General features: G+C 40.6%; 1 protein-coding gene across 3 annotated transcripts in view; it reads left to right on the plus strand.

Moving 5' to 3' along the window:
* Positions 1-23210, plus strand: part of LOC132396863 (choline transporter-like protein 1) — a 116587-nt gene that overhangs the window by 55041 nt on the left and 38336 nt on the right. For all 3 annotated transcript variants that reach the window (XM_059974871.1, XM_059974870.1, XM_059974872.1), the window contains 3 exons: positions 5905-5992; positions 13019-13185; positions 22737-22826. In XM_059974871.1, coding sequence (XP_059830854.1) covers positions 5905-5992; positions 13019-13185; positions 22737-22826 — 345 coding nt within the window. The remainder of the gene's footprint in view (positions 1-5904; positions 5993-13018; positions 13186-22736; positions 22827-23210) is intronic.

A 23210-nucleotide genomic window follows, 5' to 3' on the forward strand; every position in this document is an offset into this window, starting at 1 on the left:
GTCCAGATATATCCACTGGCGCCTTACCCTTGGGGGGTGGGAGGGATGGGCCTGGTTCTTATCATACATTTCACACAATATTTTCAGTACCACATAAGGTCTTATCTGTCCTTCATCATCTACAATAGGAATATTCCGTTTCTTTGCATTTTCCTCCCAGGAGGTCTGCTTTGAGCGCTCATTCAGTTTCTCCGCCACCCGTGTTCACTTAGTTAGCAGGTCTTTTCCATTTCTGAGAACAGTTACATTTCCATACCTCTTGTTCTGCTCGTTTACACTAAATCCCAGGTCCCCCCCCAATGGCCAGTTAGAATCTCCAAGGAGTTTATTCAAGCGTGCACTGAGGCACTGGAAGTTCTTTTCTAAATCTGGATTTTCTTTACACATTTTCCCTAATGGAGTATGATTGTCCTCTTTATCTAACGTCTGACCCATCTTAGTCACAGTAATTTGACACCCTCTTCAATTCCTGCCCTTCGCGTGGGGGATTTCCCCTCTTAACAATCAGCCTAAGGCAGGGTGTCGTTTCTCGTGAAACTGCCAGAGGTAGACAGGACTGTTAGTTTGACAGAAGTTTACTTGTCCTGTTGTCTAATTACCCTGCAGTTAAACCGGTGCCTTCTGCCCTACTGACTAATGTCCTATCACAAGTTAAACCGGGGCCTTCTGCCCCACAGACTAATGTCCTAACACAAGTTAAACCGGGGCCTTCCGCCCTACTGACTAAAATCTTATCACCACGTCTTACCGGAGTCTCTTCCTCCACTGACCGGTTCCTTACCGCAACGTTTGACTGGAGTCTCTTACTCCACTGACCAGTTCCTTACCACAACGTTTGACCGGAGTCTCTTACTCCACTGACCAGTTCCTTATCGCAATGTTTGACCAGAGTCCTTTACTCCACTGACCAGTTCCTTACTGCAACGTTTGACCGGAGTCTCTTACTCCGCTGCCCAGTTCCTTACCACAACATTTGACCAGAGTCTCTTACTCCACTGACCAGTTCCTGTACTACATTTGACCAGGACTTTTCACTTCACTGCCCAATTGACGTTCTCTACTTACCACAGTGGTTTCTCCCGACTGAGTCCTCAAGTTCGTGGAGTCCGTAGGACAACTCTACAGCTGATCGAGGGGTCCGATCTGGTCAGAGGAGACATGGGAGGGACCGGGGTCAACATCCTCCGTTGTCCCGTCCGGTCCGGATGTCTCCCTCCTCCTGTCGTCCTCTTACACTGGATGGCCATGAGCTTCCGTTTAGACTCCTGGCTGGCTCGTCAAAATGTAAACACCTGCCTCTTTACTCAGTCAGAGAAAAACTCAGAGACCACAGTTTTTAACTCGATCAACTCTCTTTATTGTATCTTGATTCGAGGAGAGGTCAGAGAATCATGCTATACAGCATGACCCCGCTTCCTTCTAGTTACATCCTCAATTTACATTATTCTTATAGTTAATAAAAAATGGAATTTATTTCATATTTCTTGGTATGTGCATGAGCTGATCACGCCAAGTTACATACATAGTAAGACATCGTGCTTTAACTTCATTGGTTGATTCAAAGCCAAGATTATTTTCAATATGTCCTTGGCTGAGCATACATCCGCGCGCAAGAGACAATCAGCATAGCTAGCAATCACAGTTTAACTCCTGCAGCTACAAAAGAGACACATCTAACCACAAGGCTACAAAAGTTCTTTTTATCAAGCATGGCAGTTACAAGTGCCTGGCATAATTTCAATTCCCATTCTAAGCATAACAATTACAAGTCACGCAAAATGCTGGTAGAACACAGCAGGCCAGGCAGCATCTATAAGGAGAAGCACTAGCACGAAGTTAGTCCTGACGAAGGGTCTCGGCCCGAAACGTCGACAGTGCTTCTTCTTATAGATGCTGCCTGGCCTGCTGTGTTCCACCAGCATTTTGTGTGTGTTGCTTGAATTTCCAGCATCTGCAGACTTCCTCGTGTTTGGACAATTACAAGTGTCTGCTTTAGTGATTTCAGTTCTTGTTTCAAGCAGCAGGTACAAGTGGCCATGTTCTGTGCCCTTACTCACCTCAACCCTAACCTATTAACCCTTACCCTACCATATCCTTTACTATTTCTACCTCCTCACACCTTGTACATATTCTCATACTCAATAATGACAAGAAGTAGTACAATTGTTTTTGTGTTATTAGTTTAGGCAGATTGTGTTTGTCTATTATTATGACTTAGATGAAGATCAGATCAGATTTTATGAGCAATTAATGCAGAAAACTAGGTAATTGCAAAGGGTTCACAAACTTTTTTCTAGCAGCTGTAAGTGTAAGGAGCCCTTTTGTACAATTCAGCGTGGATCAGGGACTGAGAGAGATGAAAGTTGTTTCCAATAAAACATAAGCAAAAAATCTGGAAATAATAGACAACAGGTGCAGGAGTAGGCCATTCAGCCCTTCGAGCCAGCACCGCCATTCACTGTGATCATGGCTGATCATCCACAGTCAGTACCCCGTTTCTGCCTTCTCCCTATATCCCTTGACTCAGCTATCTTTAAGAGGTCTATCTAACTCTTTCTTGAAAGCATCCATTGAATTGGCCTCCACTGCCTTCTGAGGCAGAGCATTCCATAGGTCCACAACTCTGGGTGAAAAAGTTTTTCCTCAACTCTGTTCTAAATGGCCTACCCCTTATTCTTAAACAGTTGCCTCTGGTTCTGGTCTCCCCCAACATCGGGAACATTTTTCCTGCCTCCAGCTTGTCCAATCCCTTAATCATCTTAAATGTTTTAATCAGATCCCCTCTCATTCTTCTAAATTCCAGTGTATACAAGCCCAGTCGCTCCAAACTTTCAACATATGACAGTCCCACCATGCTGGGAATTAAGCTCACGAACCTACGCTGCACTCCCTCAATAGCAAGAATGTCCTTCCTCAAATTTGGAGACCAAAACTGAACACAGTACTCCAGTGTAGTCTCACCAGGGCCCTGTACAACTGCCAAAGGACCTCTTTGCTCCTATACTCAACTCCCCTTGTTAGGAAGGCCAACATGCCATTAGCTTTCTTCACTGCCTTCTGTACCTGCATGCTTACTTTCAGTGACTTGATGAACAAGGACACCTGGATCTCGTTGTATTTCCCCTTTTCCTAACTTGACACCATTCAGATAGTAACCTGCCTTCCTGTTTTTGCCACCAAAATGGTAACCTCACATTTCTCCACATTAAACTGCATCTGCCCACTCACCCAACCTGTCCAAGTCACCCTGCATTCTCCTAATATCCTCCTCATATTTCACACTATTTCCCAGCTTTGTGTCATCTGCAAATTTGCTATTGTTACTTTTAATCCCTTCATCAAAATCATTAATGTATATTGTAAGTAGCTGCGGTCCCTACACCAAGCCTTGTGGTATCCCACTAGTCACAGCCTGCCATTCTGAAAAGGACCCCTTAATCTTTGTTTCCTGTCTGCCAACCAATTTTCTATCCACGTGAGTACCCTACCCCCAATACCATGTGCTTTAATTTTGCCCATTAATCTCCTATGTGGGACCTTATCAAAGGCTTTCTGAAAGTCAGGTACACTACATCCACTGGCTCTCTTGTCCATTTTCATAGTTACATCCTCATAAAACTCCAGAAGATTAGTCAAGCATGATTTTCCCTTCATAAATCCATGCTGACTCGGACTGATCCTTCTACTGCTATCCAAATGTGTCATAATTTCCTCTTTTATAATTGACTGCAGCATCTTCCCCACCACTGACGTCAGGCTAACTGGTTTATAATTCTCTGTTTTCTCTGTCCCTCTTTTCTTAAAAAGTGGGATAACATTAGCTATCCTCCAATCCTCAGGAACTGATCCTGAATCCATAGAACATTGGAAAATGATTACCAATGCTTCCACGATTTCTAGAGCCACCTCCTTAAGTTCCCTGGGATGCAGACCCTGGGTATTTATCGGCCTTCAGTCCCATCAGTCTACCCAACACCATTTTCTGCCTAATGTGAATTTCCTGCAGTTTCTCCATTACTCTAGGTCCTCTGGCCACTATTACATCTGGGAGGTTGTCTGTGTCCTCCCCAGTGAAGACAGATCCAAAGTACTTGTTCAACTCGTTTGCCATTTCCTTGTTTCCCATAATAAATTCACCCGTTTCTTCCTTCAAGGGCCCAACTTTGGTCTTAACTAATTTTTTCCTCTTCACATACCTAAAGAAGCTTTTACTATCCTCCTTTATATTCTTGGCTAGCTTACCTTCGTGCCTTATCTTTTCTCCCCGTATTGCCTTTTTAGTCATCTTCTGTTGCTCTTTAAAAGTTTCCCAATCCTCTGGCTTCCTGCTCATTTTTGTTATGTTATACTTTTAAAAAATTTTTAGACTGTCCTTGACTTCCCTTGTCAGCCACGTTCGCCCCCTACTCCCTTTAGAATCTTTCTTCCTCTTTGGAATGAACTGATCCTGCACCTTCTGAATTATTCCCAGAAATACTTGCCGTGAACTTTGGCTAGCTCCTCCCTCATAGCTCCATAGTCCCCTTTGTTCAACTGTAATACTGACACTTCTGATTTTCCCTTCTCCCTCTCAAATCGTAGATTAAAACATCATATTATGGTCACTACCTCCTAATGGCTCCTTTACCGTGAGTTCCCTTATCACATCCAGTTCATTACACAATACTAGATCTAGAATTGCCTTCTCCCTAGTAGGCTCCAGTACAAGCTGCTCTAAGAATCCATGTCGGAGGCCCTCCAAAAACTCCCTTTCTTGGGGTCCAGTACCAACCTGATTTTCCCAGTCTACCTACATGTTGAAATTCCCCATTACAACCGTAGTATTACCTTTGTGACATGTTAATTTTAGCTCTTGATTCAACTTGCACCCTATATCGAGGCTACTATTTGGGGGCCTGTAGATAACTCCCATTAGGGTCTTTTTCCCCTTACAATTTCTCAGTTCTCTCCACACTGACTTTACATCTCCTGATTCTATGTCACCCCTCACAAGGGACTGAATTTCATTCCTCACCAGCAGAGTCACCCCACCCCTTCTGCCCACCTGTCTGTCCTTTCGATAGGACATATACCCTTGAATATTCATTTCCCAGCCCTGGTTCTCTTGCAGCCATGTCTCTGTTATTCCCACAACATCATATCGTCCCCTGCCTGTTAAGGTGCAACCCGTCCCTTTTCTACAATTCATCCTTACCCCAAAACAGATCCCAGTGGTCTAAGAATCTGAAACCCTACTTGCCACACCAGCTCCTCAGCCACACATTGAGATCCCATATCTCCCTGTTCCTGCCCTCACCAGCACGAGGAACTGGAAGCAAACCGGAGATAACCACCCTGGAAGTCCTGCTTTTCAGCCTTCTTCCAAGTTCTCTGAAGTCACACTGCAGAATTTCTTTCCTCTTCTTCCCGATGTAATTTATGCCGACAGCAGGTAATTAGCAGGTCAGACAATATCTGTGGAGAGTAAAACAAGAGCTCTTCCTTCTTGAGTTCTTTCTTTTGAATTGGATCTGGAGGTTCATTGGGGTGTGATAGCAATTTTACAGAATTATTGATGCAGAGCAATGCTCTGAAGAAAATCTGAAAGCCAAGAGTAAATGGAACAAAAAGGTTATTTGATGTATGTGGCATAAATTTTGGGATATTCGATATTTAGCTATATTTTAGTATAATGTAGTGTTGATCAAGCATTATGCAGTACCACACAATGCTTGGCCTGAACATGTTTTTGGTTTCTCTATTTTGCAGTATTTTTCTGCTAAAACAATTCAGATATTATCTTTTTGTCTGTACCTGTATCCTTAATATATTTTCCTTAATGTTTTAAGATTGATTAGTTAAACCAGCATGAAGTTAGCTCAAATGTGTATTATTAGGAAACATCATGTTGTGTTTATTTTACAGGATCTCGCCTTTGCTTGTACAATCTGGGTCTCGATAAGTATATTCCAAAAAATAAAAAGTTCTGCCCTGAACTTCCTGTTAGAGCAAGGTGAGAAAATTCAGGTTAAATCGGAGAGGTTTTTTATTGTTAACTATAAGGCTTTTGTGCAAGCTATGAATCAGGTGTTTAATTCATTTGAGTTAAGGCTTGAGTAGTTTCTAATTCAAGCAATTGAATTCAAGCTTAGAGCTTTAGAGTTGTACATAAACAGGCCCTTTGTTGCCCTTTTTGCCTGTGTTAAGACAGTACCTTATCTTTCTGTACCTTGCCTTTATAAGTGACTGTCCTGCGCTGTGAATGATTTTCACTTTAGTAATTGAAATATCTTGATGTATTTTAAATTCTTCTGTTTTGTTAAGGTTTTAATTCCTGATTTTTTTTTTGCAATTCTACATTATTTTTCACTGCTGTGAGCAAGGTTATTGTTGCTGCTGCTAAATGTAAATTACCTTGGCCTAGAAATTTGATAGCTGCCTTTCAGGCACACACAATAACCTGTTGCCTAAACATGCAAAATGTTGGAGACAAAATTAGCTGCTTTGCACATTTGTTGTTTTTCTATACCATCATCACCATTTCTTTTAGACTATTGCCACAGCTTTGTGTGTATGTTTTCTAATCTTCAGCCTGATGTTCAATTTCTGCTATTTTATTCTTTTTGAAAAGAAAACTAGTATTTTTAAGCTCAGTACTTTTTCTATCTTATGATCTTGTTTGGGAATAGTCCTACACACAATCCCAAAGCTTCCCCAACCCCACTGTCGCACTTACTTTTCTTCAGTTTTCAGTCTCATGTCTGATTGCGGTGAGAATTGCACTATCATATACTTCACTATGTTCCTCAGTTCGATGACTTCCCATTCCTGTTGCAACATTATTTTTTCAATTACTCTTAGTTTGCTGAATATAAGCCAATTGAATCAAATTGTGCTTGTGTCAAAAGCCAGCTGTCATAAGCAAACTGATCCTCCTGTTAAATCAAATGTGCACCTTTCAGTACCGAATATAGTAAGAGCAACAGGGCCTCCAGTTTCCTCTTAATTGATTTGTGGAATGCTATTTAATTTGTATGTGGAGAAATTAAGCAGAATGGATCTATTTTCATCAGAAATTTCATTATTCAAAGTCTTTTTGTAATCTTGGCAGGCTAGATGCAGAGTTGAAATTTCCTCTGGCTGTGTGTGTCAAAATACGTGGTAGATTAGAACAGATAAGAAGGCATTTCCTCAGTTAGAGAGTCATAAATTTCTAGATCTGTGAAGGCTCAGTCAGTGAATATATTCAAAATAGATTTGTAGGCTTTTGGATATGAAAGGAGTACAGTGTTACTGCAGAGAAGTGGTTCTGAGATGAAACAGTCGCAATGATCTTATTGAATCTTACTGAGTGGATATTAAGGGCCCACTCCTGGCTTCTATTTATATTTTCTTTTTCGGAGTTTGTGAGGTATAAAATTTAGTGACTGCAGTACATAAGGATTAATGTTTGGTTTCATGATCACGTTTATTGCATGTGAGTTATACATGGGGAGGTAGCACAATATTATAATATTGTAGGATTTTTTTTATAAAGTAAAGCAACTGGGAATCTTGTAATTAGCAAGCTAAATTTACAGTGGGCTTATTGAATCACTGTTAGCTGTTCTGCGTGGTATTGACATTTATGAAACAACTATCCTGGGATTGAGCCTGTGGCGATTTGGATAATCTAAACTAATTATGTTCGTTTCTGTGATGGTGGCTGAGGTAGCAATCATTTTTATTATTTCACCCAAGTTATTAATAGTGGATTATCAACATGTTTTTGGTACAGCATACAATCTGGCTCCTTTAGAATATTTTGGTGCATTATTCTTTGGACTGTAATGGCTCTTGTCTACCACCTCACCATACTAAATCTGTGTGAAACAGTATAGAAAACTTAACCTGCTTAAAGCACAAATTATGTTGAATCAAAATTATGTTGAATCTAAATGGTGTTGCTTTCAGTACCAAATTATTGTCCATGGATATATGTCAGTATTGCAAAACTTCCAGTGTGTGGAGCAGAGGCAAGCTGGAAATCAACTGTCTGTCAGTCTATCATTATGATGTGTTTTGGTCATTGGGATCCAATCAAAGAATAAACACCATCGTTATTTCATTAACGTTGCTTTTGCTTCTGTTGGAACCATTAAACATCATAGTAGTCAATTAATGTACTTAATCCATAAAAATGGGGATATTTTGACTTGTTTTATAGACAATAGACAGTAGGTGCAGGAGTAGGCCATTCGGCCTTTCTAGCCAGCACCGCCATTCACTGTGATCATGGTTGATCATACACAGTCAGTACCCCGTTCCTGCCCTCTCCCCATATCCCTTAACCCCGCTATCTGCAAGAGCTCTATCTAACTCTCTTGAATGCATCCAGAGACTTGGCCTCCACTGCCTTTTGAGACAGAGCATTCCACATATCCACCACTCTCTGGGTGAAAAAGTTTTTCCACATCTCTGTTCTAAATGGCCTACCCTTATTCTTAAACTGTGGCCTCTAGTTCTGGACTCACCCATCAGTGGGAACATGCTTCCTGCCTCCAGTGTGTCCAATCACTTAATAATCTAATATGTTTCAATCAGATCCCCTCTCATCCTTCTAAATTCCAATGTATACAAGCCCAGTCGCTCCAATCTTTCAACATATGACAGTCCCGCCATTCCGGGAATTAACCTTGTGAACCTATGCTGCATTCCCTCAATAGCAAGAATGTACTTTCTCAAATTTGGAGACCAAAACTGCACACAGTACTCCAGGTGGGGTCTCACCAGGGCCCTGTGCAACTGCAGAAGGACCTCTTTACTCCTATACTCAATTCCTCTTGTTATAAAAACGAGCATGCCATTAGCTTTCTTCACTGCCTGCTGTACCTGCATGCTTGCTTTCATTGACTGATGTACAAGAACACCTAGATCTCGTAGTACTTCCCCCCCTTTCCTAACTTAACTCCATTTAGATAGTAATCTGCCTTCCTATTCTTGCCACCAAAGTGGATAACCTCACATTTATCCATATTAAACTGCATCTGCCATACATTTGCCCACTCACCCAACCTGTCCAAGTCATCCTGCATTCTCATAACATCCTCCTGACATTTCACACTGCCATTCAGTTTTGTGTCATCAGCAAATTTGCTAATGGTACTTTTAATCCCTTCATCTAAATTATTAATGTATATTGTAAACAGCTGCGGTCCCAGCACCAAACCTTGTGGTACCCCACTGGTCACAGCCTGCCATTCCGAAAAGAACCCATTAATCACTACTCTTTGTTTCCTGTCAGCCAGCCAATTTTCAATCCATGTCAGTACTCTGCTCCCAGTACCATGTGCCCTAATTTTGCCCACTAACCTCCTATGTGGGAATTTATGTAATGAGGGGTACATTACATCCACTGGTTCTCTCTCCCTTGTCCATTTTCATAGTTACATCCTCATAAAACTCCAGAAGATTAGTCAAGCATGATTTTCCCTTCATAAATCCATGCTGACTCGGACTGATCCTTCTACTGCTATCCAAATGTGTCATAATTTCCTCTTTTATAATTGACTCCAGCATCTTTCCCACCACTGACGTCAGGCTAACCGGTCTATAATTCCCTGTTTTTTCTCTCTCTCCCTCCTTTCTTGAAAAGTGGGACAACATTAGCCACCCTCCAATCAGCAGGAACTGTTCCTGAATCTATAGAACATTGGAAAATGATTACCAAGGCATCCATGATTTCTAGAGCCACCTCTTTAAGTACCCTGGGATGCAGACCATCAGGCACTGGGGACTTATCAGCCTTCAGACTCAACAGTCTATCCAACACCGTTTATTGCCAAATATAAATTTCCTTCTGTTCATCCTTTGCCCTAGTTCCTTTGGCCACTATTACATCTGGGAGATTATTTGTGTCTTCCCTAGTGAAGACAGATCCAAGTACCTGCTCAACTCATCTGCCATTTCCTTGTTCCCCATAATAAATTCACCCGTTTCTGTCTTCAATGGCCCAATTTTGGTCTTAACTATTTTTTTGCTATTCACATACCTAAAGAAGCTTTTACTACCTTCCTTTATATTCTTGGCTGTTTACCTTCGTACCTCATTTTTTCTTGGCATATTGCCTTTTTTGTTATCTTCTGTTGCTCTTTAAAAGCTTCCCAGTCCTCCGGTTTCCCGCTCATCTTTGCTACGTTATACTTGTTCTCTTTTATTTTTATACTGCCCTTTACTTGCCTCGTCAGCCACGGCCATCCCTTACTCCCCTTAGGATCTTTCTTCCTCTTTGGAATGAACCGATCCTGCACCTTCTGCATTATTCCCAGAAGTACCTGCCATTTTTGTTCCACTGTCTTCCCTGCTAGGGTATTGTTCCATTGAACTTTGGCCAGCTCCTCCCTCATAGCTCCATAGTTCCCTTTGTTCAGCTATAATACTGACACATCCGATTTTCCCTTCTCCTTCTCAAATTGTAGGTTAAAACATATCATATTGTGGTCACTACCTCCTAATGGTTCCTTTACCTCGAGGTCCCTGATCAAATCCGGTTCATTGCATAACGCTAAATCTAGAATTGCCTTCTCCCTGGTAGGGTCCAGTACAAGCTGTTCTAAGAATCCATCTCGGAGGCACTCCACAAACTCCCTTTCTTGGGGTCCAGTACCATTCTGATTCCCCCAGTCTACCTGCATGTTGAAATACCCCAAGATAACTGTATCATTACCTTTGCGAGATGCCAATTTTAACTCTTCATTCAACTTAGACCCTACATCCAGACTGCTGTTTGGGGGCCTGTAGATAACTCCCATTAGGGTCGTTCTACCCTTAGAATTTCTCAGTTCTATCCATACCGACTCTACATCCCCAGATTCTATGTCCCCCCTCGCAAGGGACTGAATATCATTCCTCACCAACAGAGACACCCCCAGCCCCTCTGCCAGTTAGTCTCTTTCGATAAGATGTATATCCTTGAATATTCATTTCCCAGGCCCTGTCCGCTTAAAGCCATGTCTCAGTTATTCCCACAACATTGTACTTGCCAATTTTCAACTGAGCCTCAAGCTCATCTGCTTTATTCCTTATATTTCGTGCATTCATATATAATACTTTTAATTCGGTACTCCTCTCTCCTTTCATATCAATTCCTATTTCACTTGGCCATACTGTATGATCTCTTCTTGAGCTTTCTACTCCATTGATTCTGTTGTCCTTTTTAACTTTTCTTATTTTCACTTTCCCTTTAACTCCATCCTTATATTTCCAGTTCATCCCCTTCACCACCCCCCCCCCCCCCACAACTTAGTTTAAACACATCTGTGTTGGAGTGGCAAACCTGTCTGCCAGAATGCTGGTCCCCCGTCTATTAAGGTGCAACCCGTCCCTTTTGTACAATTCATCCCTACCCCAAAGCAGATCCCAGTGGTCCAAGAATGTAAATCCTTGCTTCCTGCACCAGTTCCTCAGCCACACATTCAGATCCATTATCTCCCTGTTCCTGCCCTCTCCAGCAGGAGGAACTGGAAGCAAACCAGAGATAACCACCCTGGAAGTCCTGCTTTTCAGCCGCCTTCCGAGTTCTCTGAAGTCCCGCTGCAGAATGTCCTTCCCGATGTCATTTTTGCCGACATGCACTACCACTTCCAGCTGTTCACCTTCACCCTTGAGGATTCCCTGCAATCGGTCCATGATGTCCTGGATCCTAGCACCAGGGAGGCAACACACCATCCTTCAATCTCCCCTGTTGCCGCAGAAACCCCATTCTGTACCTCTTACTATGGAGCCCCCTACTACCACGGCTCTTCCTGATGTCTGACTCCTCGGCTCTGCTTCTGCACCAATTTTCGGCTCGCAGACCTGTCCGCTTCTCAGACTGGCAGTATCTTCTGTCTTGACAGCTTCCAAGAAGGTGAACCTGTTTACAAGAGGTACATCCCCTGGGGTCTTTTGTACTTCAAGCATCCTTTCCTTCCTCATCGTCACCCCCTTTCTCTCTTCTGGTATCCTCGGTGTAACAACCTCACTGTAGGTCCTGTCCAGAAAACCCTCATTTTCGCGGATAAACCTGAGGTCATCCAGTTCTTTCTTCAGTGCTGCAACATGCTCCTTCAGAAGCTGAATCTGGACACACTTTCCACAGCTGTAGCAGGCGGGGGCACCATCAGTGTCCCTGGCCTCCCACATCATGCACGTAGCACACTGAATCAGCTTAGCGGGGTCATGCCTTCACCCTCTGCACTTGTGCCTGGCGTAGTCTCCTCGCCGAAGACTCCCGAGCCAAAGACTAGCACTTTTCACACCAGGCGCTTCCCTCGACCAGGCCACTTCACTTTTCTGCTTTGCTCTTTTTAATATTCAGTTAGTAATGTCTGTGCATGCAATCTGCTTTCTTTCTGAGCTTTGGCTGTAGCTCAGTTGCTCTAAAATTCAAATAACGGTACCTAGGTTGGCACATTGGTAGTTAGGTTCCATCACAATATGGTTCCTAGTGGACCTTTTATAACTCCAGAGAAGATGAAGTATTTTGGTTTTTGAAGTGAGGGCAGAGTACAAAATTGCTTCAAGAGCATATTCTTATGTAGTTCTGGAATGACAGCAATAGCAAATGAAGCTTACAGTGCAGAGTGCCTGCAGATAGCATCTAATGAGCCTATAGGATAAATGTGTGAATGGAACAGAGTTGTAAGAATAAATTTGTTAACCGATATAGTTAATAATCAATGTGAAAAAAAATTTAAAAAAAATATATATATATAAAACATAAATACAGAAATAGATTTTAATGTGCTTTTTGACAGGTCTATAAGGTATTTTTGAAATGTATTCTTGTATTCTACCAGCTCCCAGTGCAATAAAAGGAAAATTTAATGAACTTTGAATTGGCTAGTATACTTTGCATAGTGCATTATCAATGTGAAATGTGTATGCACAATCGATACTCGATTTGTCATTTGAATTAATTAATATATTAAAATTATAATCATGAATATCATTGTTGTCATCTCCATTATTGATATTAATTTGACATTCCATTTTTTCCTGTCTTTTTGTTTTAAACTAGTAAACCTATTCCATTCTTCCATCGTTGTGTCCCAATGGATGGTGGCTGCACAATCAATATTCAGGCTCTGGTCACCTTCGTCTCTTACAATAGTGTGTTGCAGAGAGTGATTACTGGAGTAATGACCAGCAAAGAAATTATAGTGGGACTTTGCTTAATGTCTCTAGGTAATGATTCTTGAATCTATACATCTTTGTTTTTTTTTAAAAGAAAAAGAAACATTATGAGTAGGTGGTGTTATGTTACTGAATAATGTAATTTAAGCATGTGCGTTAGTATGTTTAACAATTATTTTGAATAAAACATTTTTTTTTCCCAAAAAGGCAAACTTGACATTTTAAGTGTGTTTTAAGTAAAGGGAATTTCTGAGTAACCACTGACATTGTATGTGCATGTATTCTCTCCAGTTCAAAAGCCACTTTCTTTGTTTTTTGTTTGTTCACTGCAAGTAATTTTGTTAGACCTTCAATTGGGAATGTAGAATCTGCTGATACTTTGATCTGCTGTAGAAAAGTTTAATTCAGTCTTATTTGATAAGTTGGCATAGGATGGATTGCCATTATAATAAAAATTATATAGAACTCTGTATAAAGAATAGAGAGTGGCTTTGTTACTCTTCGGGTTGGATTTCCACCAATTTCAAAAGTATGAAAGGGTTATTAATACTGATTTGTATTATTAGAATTAGAAAGATAGGATAGAAGAATTTTGCCAAACAATGACTGTTAACATTTATAAAGTGCCTTTCATAACTCCATTGTCTCACAGGGATAAACAAGGAGCAAGGTTTAGTCGATGTAGATTGGGACTCAATTCAGTTTTTATGATATGTTCTATTTCTTGTTCTAATTCTGGTTGCTTTTTTTTTGCTATAAAAATGGAGTGATTTTTGAAATCGGCAGCTTGCAGATAATGTACGCAGAGCTGAGGTGAACTGTACTGAAATATACCTTTTGTGTTTTATATTCTGTGTTTCCAATCTCTTTGTTGCTGTTTGCACGATTATTTTTGCGCATGGGGGAGGAGGGGTTGATATTTTTCTTTGAAAGGGTTCCATAGTTCTTTGTTTCATGACTGTCTGTGGCAAAGATGAATTTCAGGGTCATACACTTCATACATACTTCGATAATAAATGTACTTTGAATCTTTAACACCTAATAAATTTGAACTAGTTATGTGGGAATATTGCAGTCAATTTTAACTTCACAAAAGTTGTGATAATGATCTTTCGGTCTGTTTTGATAAGGACCAGAATATCAGAGAGAGTTCTTCTTCCTTTGTTTTCAGTGGATTCCCATTTTATTTGCACTTGATGCTTTTGTTTGGTGGAATAAAGTTCAAAGCAAACTTATTATCAAAGTATGTATATTATCATATACTACCTTGAGATTAATTTCTTGTGGGCATTTACAAAAAAGAATAAAGCAATTTAAAAGAATAATAGAATTTCCAACAAACTATGCATACAGACTGACAAACAAGCAAAGTAAAAAAAAAGACAAATGGCAAATTAAAAAATATACTGAGAACATGAATTGTAAGGAGACCTTGCAAGTGAATCTTTGGGTTGCAGTATCAGTTCAGAGTGTTGTCAAGTTGAAATCAAAGCATTGCAGCACACAAATTATGAATTGAGAGTAAAGATTTTGTTGTAAGAGAAAGACAGATCCTCTCTAAATGTAAACACGAGGAAGTATGCAGATGCTGGAAATTCAAGCAACACACACAAAATGCTGGTGGAATGCAGCAGGCCAGGCAGCATCTATAGGAAGAAGTATAGCCGACATTTCGGGCCAAGACCCTTCGTCAGGACTAACTGAAAGGAGAGATAGGAAGAGATTTGAGAGTGGGAGGGGGAGATCCGAAATGATAGGAGAAGACAGGAGGGGGAGGGATGAAGTTAAAAACTGGGAAGTTGATTGGCAAAAGGGATACACAGCTGGAGAAGGGAAAGGATCATGGGACGGGAGGCCTAGGGAAAAAGAAAGGGGGAGGGGAGCACCAGAGGGAGATGTAGAGCAGGCAAGGAGTGACTATGAGAGGGACAGAGAGAGAGAAGAAGAAAAGAAGGGGGGGGGGTAAATAAATAAATAAGGGAAGGTGTAAGAAGGGGAGGGGGGCATTAACAGATGTTAGAGAAATCAATGTTCATGCCATCAGGTTGGAGGCTACCCAGACGGATTATAAGGTATTGTTCCTCCAACCTCCTGTACTGTGAAGATGAAGCCACATAAACAAGTGCTACACCTGCCCTTACACTTCCTCCCTCACCACCATTCAGGGCCCCAGACAGTCCTTCCAGGTGAGGTGGCACTTCACCTGTGAGTCGGCTGGCGTGATATACTGCGTCCACTGCTCTCGGTGCGACCTTCTATATATTGGTGAGACCCGACGCAGACTGGGAGACCTTTTCGCTGAACACCTATGCTCCGTCCGCCAGAGAAAGGAGGATCTCCCAGTGGTCACACATTTTAATTCCACGTCCCATTCCCATTCTGATATGTCAATCCATGGCCTCCTCTACTGTCAAGATGAAGCCACACTCAGGCTGGAAGAACAACACCTTTTATTCCGTCTGGGTACCCTCCAAACTGATGGCATGAAGACTGATTTCTCTAACTTCCATTAAAGCCCCCCCACTTACCCCAGCCCTAATTTATTTATCTATCTATTTATTTATTCACTTATTTTTCTAATTTTCTCTTTCTTTTTTTCTCTCTCTGTCCCTCTCACAATCACTCCTTGCCTGTTCTCCATCTCTGTCTGCTGCTCCCATCCCTCTTTCTTTCTCCCTAAGCCTCTCATTCCATGAACCTCGCCCTTCTCCAGCTGTGTATCCTTTTTGCCAAACAACTTTCCAGCTCTTAGCTATATCCCTCCCACTCCTATCTTCATTCATTTCGGATCTCCCTCTCCCACTTCCACTTTCAATTCTCTTCCTATCTCTCAGTTAGTCCTGACAGAGGCTCTCGGCCCGAAACGTCGACTGTGCTTCTTCCTATAGATGCTGCCTGGCCTGCTGCGTTCCACCAACATTTTGTGTGCATTCCTCTCTAAATGTCAAGCTTTTACCACTCGGTTTTCAATCTCTCCTGCATTTGCTTCTGGGCTCTTGGAATTTACACCCTTTTGATAATTGCTAACTTATTGCACTTCATGCATATTATATGTTTATTAGTTCTGTATTTATTTTCTCTCATTGTTAGAGGACTACTTTTGACAGAATCTCAAATGCTTGAGGATCAAGCTTCATTTGTTGACTTAGCAAGAAATGTTGAACTCCAGTTAGAGTTCTCAGTACTCACTTGGTCCCCCAGCTCTTCTATTAAATAGCTTAATAATATTACAAACCAGCTGATATTTAGAATGCGGAATAAACAGTTTCAAGTAATTTTTAGCTCTGGGCAGCTAAAGATTAAATGTCATGAAACTGGTTCTCATTCATCCTATTGTGGTTACATTCAATTAGCTCTCACGGTTCCTATGCTTGTGAGTATGGAGAGGATGGCTAATAATTAAGCTGCTTGGGAGTTCAGTTACAATAGTTATTGTGAAAATATAGGGAAAGCTGGTTCTGGAACCTTAGACAATTGGTTATCATTCTTGGGACCTGGAAGCAAGGAGGATACTTACGGGGTAGCCTCAGGATGGTGTGATATTGTGGATGACTGCAGGATCTTGCAGTTTGGGAATATTGAAGATTTCTACATAAAATAGAAATGAAATAGTTGTTCTAAGGCAAAAAAAATGTAAATCTCATGCAAATAAATCCAGATGTTTTACTTGCACTTATGAATTAGTTGCCACCTTGTTTCATAGTACTGTTTGTCCAAGCGATCATAGGTCTGTTTCTGAAGATCCATGGATATCTAGGTAAGGGTAACAGGAATTGTGTTAACAACAACACACACCAAATGCTGGTAGAACACAGCAGGCCAGGCAGCATCTATGGCGAGAAGCACTGTCAACGTTTCGGGCCGAGACCCTTCGTCATTGTGTTACTCAGTATTGTGTTACTCATTTCCTTTTTTAACCACACATACAATCACCCGCCCCAAAACTGTACCACTTGATTTCTAATGGTGTGGAAGTACTGTGGTGTCTCTTGTTTCTTCCTACATAGTCCTGGTAAGGCAGGCAGTCAAGACTGATCAGTGTAGCACTGGCTGCTTGATTGTAAAGGGTGTCTGCTATTCCATTATGGTCATTTCAGGTGATGACCCCAGATTCATTATATAACCATAAAACAATTACAGCACAGAAACAGACCATCTCGGCCCTTCTAGTCCACACCTATCCAATTTTTATTTTTAAAGGACAAAATTGAACCTGCCTCTACCACTTCTACTGGAAGCTCGTTCCACACAGCTACCACTCTCTGAATAAAGAAGTTCCCCCTTTTGTTACCCCTAAACTTTTGCCCCTTAACTCTCAACTCATGTCTTCATGTTTGAATCTCCCCTACTCTCAATGGAAAAAGCCTATCCACGTCAACTCTATCTATCCCCCCCTCATAATTTTAAATACCTTTATCAAGTCCCCCTTCAACCTTCTACGCTCCAAAGAACAAAGAACGAACTTGTTCAACCTTTCCCTGTAACACAGATGCTGAAACCCAGGTAACATTCTAGTAAACCTTCTCTTTACTCTCTCTATTTTGTTGACATCTTTCCTATAATTCGGTGACCAGAACTGTACACAATACTCCAAATTCGGCCTCACCAATGCCTTGTACAATTTTAACATTACATCCCAACTCCTATACTCAATGCTCTGATTTATAAAGGCCAGCATACCAAAAGCTTTCTTCACCACCCTGTCCACATGAGATTCCACCTTCAGGGAACTATGCACCATTATTCCTAGATCACACTGTTCTATTGCATTCCTCAATGCCCTACCATTTACCATGTATGTCATATTTTGATTAGTCCTACCAAAATGTAGCACCTCATACTTAACATCGTTAAACTCCATCTGCCATCTTTCAGCCCACTCTTCTAACTGGCCTAAATCTCTCTGAATCCTTTGAAAACCTACTTCCTTATCCACAGCGCCACTTATCTTAGTATCGTATGCATAGTTACTAATCCAATTTACCACCCCATCATCTGGATCCTTAATGTATATGACAAACAATATTGGACCCAGTACAGATCCCCGAGGCACACCACTAGTCACTGGCCTCCAACCTGACAAACAGTTATCCACCACTACTCTCTGGCATCTCCCATCCAGCCACTGTTGAATCCATTTTACTACTTCAATATTAATACCTAATGATTGAACCTTCTTAATTAACCTTGCGTGTTGAACCTTGTCAGAGGCCTTACTGAAGTCCATATAGACAACGTCAACTTCTTTACCCTCATCAACTTTCCTAGTAACCTCTTCAAAAACTTCAATAAGATCTGTGAAACATGACCTTCCCCGCACAAATCCATATTGACTGTTCCTAATCAGACCCTGTCTATCCAAATAATTATATATATATATATATACCATCTCTAAGTATATTTCCCATTAAGTTACCCACCACTGACGTCAAACAGGCCAATAACTGCTAGGTTTACTCTTAGAACCCTTTTTAAACAATGGAACCACATGAACAATACGCCGATCCTTCGGCACCATCCCCGTTTCTAATGACATTTGAAATATTTCTGTCAGAGCCCCTGCTATTTCTACACTAACTTCCCTCAAGGTCCTAGGGAATATCCTGGCAGGACCTGGAGACTTATCCACTTTTATATTCTTTAAAAACGCCAGTACTTACTTTTCTTTAATCATCATAGTTTCCATAACTACCCTACTTGTTTCCCTTACCTTGCACAATTCAATATCCTTCTCCTTAGTGAATTATTCTGTTATTCAATAGGTTTCAGTTGGTAAGTTTAATGTTAGAGAAATGTATACAGTATACATAATGAAATTCTTTTTCTTTGCAAACATCCATGAAAACAGAGGGGTGCCCCAAAGAATGAATAGCAGTTAAATGTTAGAACCCCAAAGTCCCCCAACTACCCCCTCCCATGCATAAGCAGGAGAATGAAGGTATTATTCAACATTTATGTATCGAGATAGACACAGAACAGGCCCTTTTGTTGCTCTGAATTGCGTTCCCAGCTATCCCCCAATTTAATCCTGGCCTAATCATGAGACAATTCACAGTGCCTAATTAATCTACCAGCTGGTAGGCCTTTAGAGTGTGGGAGGAAACCGGAGCACCCAGAGGAACCCATGCGGTCATGGAGAATCTACAGACTCTTTACAGGCAGGGGCAGGAGTTGAACCCAGGCCATTGGTTCTGTGAAGCATTGTGCTACCATGCCACCCCATGTGACTTAAGCCATGAAGGTATTTTAGAATTTTTGTTTTAAAAATACCATATTCACGATCAAACGTATTTAACCTGGCTGATTTTAATGGGCCTGCGTCATTGGACTCCTGGTACAGGGCGAATATTCTTAAGCTGGCACTAACTGGAATTGAAGGTTGCATTTCAGCCAATGTTTGGGATCATCAGGAGTCATGCAGCCAAATGCTTAAAAGCTAAGATTTAAGCAGATTTGCCATTAAGTGTGATATTTGTGTTTAACTTACACTTAAATTTAAGCAAAAGTACTGAGAATGTCATGTCATAAATAGAGAAGGATAACAGTTTACCTTTGATACCATTTGGGTGAATTAATTAAATATCTGAAGTTATGCATTTCTGCACATTATGTTGGGCAGCTCTGATTTGTAAGTGAAAAAAATTGTTTCAAACAAATTAGTCTGTAGAACTAGCTCGATGAAAATCTTATTTGGATTTACAAGCAAGTTTGTTCCCATTAAATATTTCAGATTTGCAAATTTTCAGGTCAGTATTTTTGCATTTGTAGAGTGTATGTAATTAAAGTCATTTTGCTGACCGAAATTGTGGGAATCTGAATCTGTATGGAACTGTGGGAACAGAAATTTGGCTTGTACCATGGGCAAAAAGAAAATTGTATTGAATTACTTTTATAAGTCTTTCAAGGTGAGGGATTACATTAAGTAATACCAGTGTGAATACAAATTGTTGTATAATGAGGCAGATCTTCGAAGCCATGTCAGCAGTGACAGGTCTGACAAGCTTAACAAGATTTTCTCTTTAGAAGCTTGATACTCCAGGCAACAGTTCTGATTCACTGCACACCACATCTGGTGTGTGTTCTGGACTGGAATGTAAAGCTCTTTGTACTACTTCCCAGATTAATTTTCCTTCCCAGCCTTCATCAGTCCTTGCATTGTGGACCTGGGTTTTAAAGCAGTACCTAGAAGGGAGGGAAGTGCCTTCTTAAATGGAACATTTTCCACATAATATCCTGTAAACTTGGTGCAGGAGAAGTGGGACCCTCAACAGCTAGCTGGAGCACTTTAACTTAGTGACAGTGTATTTAATTAAAAGTTATTCATCAAGTATTGATAATGTCTGGATTAAAAATGTGAGATTGCTTGAAATGGTGATCTTCATCTAGTCAAAAATATTCCCAGGGCATCTATGTAACTGAATCAGGATCAGGTTTCTTGTCACTGACATATGTCATATCTGTTATTTTGTGACAGCAGTATAGTACAAGATATAAAAAAAAATACTCTGTTACAATGAAATAAGAAATATAAGAAATAGTGTTCATGCATCATTCAGAAATCTGGAGAGAAAGAGGAGAAGAAACTGTTCCTAAAATATCGAGTGTTTGTCTTCAGATTACTGTATCTCCTCCCTGACGAGAAGTGAACTTGTCCCAGGTGGTGAGGTTCCTGCATGATAGATGCCACCTTCTTGAGGCACTTGGTGTTGAAGGTGTCCTTGATGGTGGGCATGCTTATGTCTGTATAGTCTTAAACTGTTGCATGAAGAAATGCAAAGAAACTCCTACTCATTAGAGTTGGATAGTCTGTCAGTTGATGGACTGACCCATCCGTTTTTCTAGTGCTTCAATAGCAGTATTTCCTATTTGCTGTACTGTAAGTCTGAAACCTGTATTGACTTCAGCACCTTCAAACATATGCTGAACATTTTTTAGCACAGCATATTTTCATTATGCAAGTGATGTTGATTGCCTGTGCAAGAATGTGGAACAGTTGCACTGTAAGAAGCTCCCACTGTGATATGCAATTTGAATCAGTTGTAAAATAATTCTTTAATGAAAGCACAACGGCATCTCCATTTCCTGAGGAGATTGAGAGTAGCAGGCCCCCCCCCCCCCCACAGTTTTACACATACACCATTGAGTGTCCTGACCAGCTGATTATGATTTGATACGGGAATTGCAAGGCATCTGATCAGGATCTCTTCCACCCATCTGAAATATTTATTGAGAGCTCTGCATATGTAGGACCCTTGGCATTGTCAAAGATCCTTTCCATCCATCCCGCACCCTCTTTGTCTGTAACATTAGGATAAAGAAAGAGTGAGAAACAGCTTTTTCCCCCAGACCATGAGACTACTGAACTCCCTGCCACCACTCAGGTCTCATCACATATGAAATGCCAGTGGAGTTGTATAGTATTGTTTACCTTTAAACTTGTGTTGTAAGTACACCTTGTACTAAATATCAGTCCTTTGGAGTATATTGTATTATTTGTTTATTTATTGGTGGAAATATCACTTTGTGTTTTGTGTGTGTGTGTGTGTGTGTGTGTGTGTGTGTGTGTGTGTGTGTGCGCTTATATGTACTGTGTTGTGCACATTGCACCTGAAATACTGTATGTACTGAGTCAAACGATAAAACTCAACAACACGTCTTGTTTCATTGTTTTGATTAAAGACATAAGTTATTTAATGCAAGTTTTTTTTTACTGTTATTTAGAGGTAGCCTGCAGTCATAGGGAGAATGTATGAACTCCTTACAGTGGTGGAATTGACCCCGGGTCACTGTTGATATGATAGCATTGCACCGGATGTGCCTAATAACATGGTCACTGAGTGTATGTTTGTGGTCTGCTTTTGTAGCCCATCCATTTTAAGGTTCACTGTGTTGTGCATTCAGAGATGATTTGCTGCACACTGCAGTTGTAACGCATGCTTACTGTTGCATTCCTGTCATCTTGAACAGGTCTGGCTATTGTCCTTTGAACTCTCTCATTACCAAGGTGTTTTCACCCACAGAACTGCTACTCACTGGATTTTTTTTTCACACCATCCCCTGTAAACTCTAGAGACTGTTGTGTGTGAAAATCCCAATCCCAGGAGATCAGCAGTTTCTGAGATACTCAGATCACCCTGTCTGATACCCATTCCATGGTCAAAGACAATTAGATCATATTTCTGAATATTTGGTCTGAACAGCAAATGGTCCTTTTTGACTATGTTTGCATGCTTTTTTGCTTATAGTTGCAGCCTCATGATTTGCTGATAATATGTTTGCAATAACAAGCTTGTGCACCTAGTCACATGGCCACTAGGTATATATTAAGTTGAAATAAGTTGTTCGGATTCCAGGGAAGGGACCAAGAACTTCCATAGGTTACATTTGCCAAATTTTTCTTTCATTTGATTGGTCAAGATTAAAGCTCAAGTTCATAGAGGGAGAATATTTAATAATAACTCTTCCATCCATTGTCTTCATCCCTAAAATTTGTTGTTGAATTATTCAGTGCATAGCTATACAAATTCTGTGCAATTTACTCATCATTGTGGCAGTTCCATTATGGTTCAGCTCTTTACTGTGTTTGTATTCATGTTTTTCAGTACTGTCGATTGTGTTAATGGTAATAATCAGATACATCTCCAAAGTGCTAGTTTGGATCATTGCAATTCTCACAATTATTGGTTCAATTGGTAAGTTGATTATAGTAAGTAACTAAAGGTACTTTACTTTATACTTACACTTTACTTTATTGTCACCAAACAATTGATACTAGAGTGTACAATCATCACACTGATATTTGTTTCTGCATTTTGCGCTTCCTGAAGATATTTGATAAATCTGATCTAAACATTTGCTTTCGGTCTGTTTGCATTTTCAATTAACCATAATAAGGGAACTTTCTGATACATGCCACTTTATATCTAACTATTTCTGAGAAGAACTAACATAGAAGTTTAAGTTAAAAAAGAACTGATATACTGAAGTGTCAGGTCATGCCAGAGTTCCAATTTAAGGCATAAATTGCACCTTCATTAATCGCAATATTGGTGTACCACATAGCTTTTCAATTTCTT

Source organism: Hypanus sabinus, chromosome 7 (genome assembly GCF_030144855.1).
Source record: "Hypanus sabinus isolate sHypSab1 chromosome 7, sHypSab1.hap1, whole genome shotgun sequence".
Lineage (NCBI taxonomy): Eukaryota > Metazoa > Chordata > Chondrichthyes > Myliobatiformes > Dasyatidae > Hypanus > Hypanus sabinus.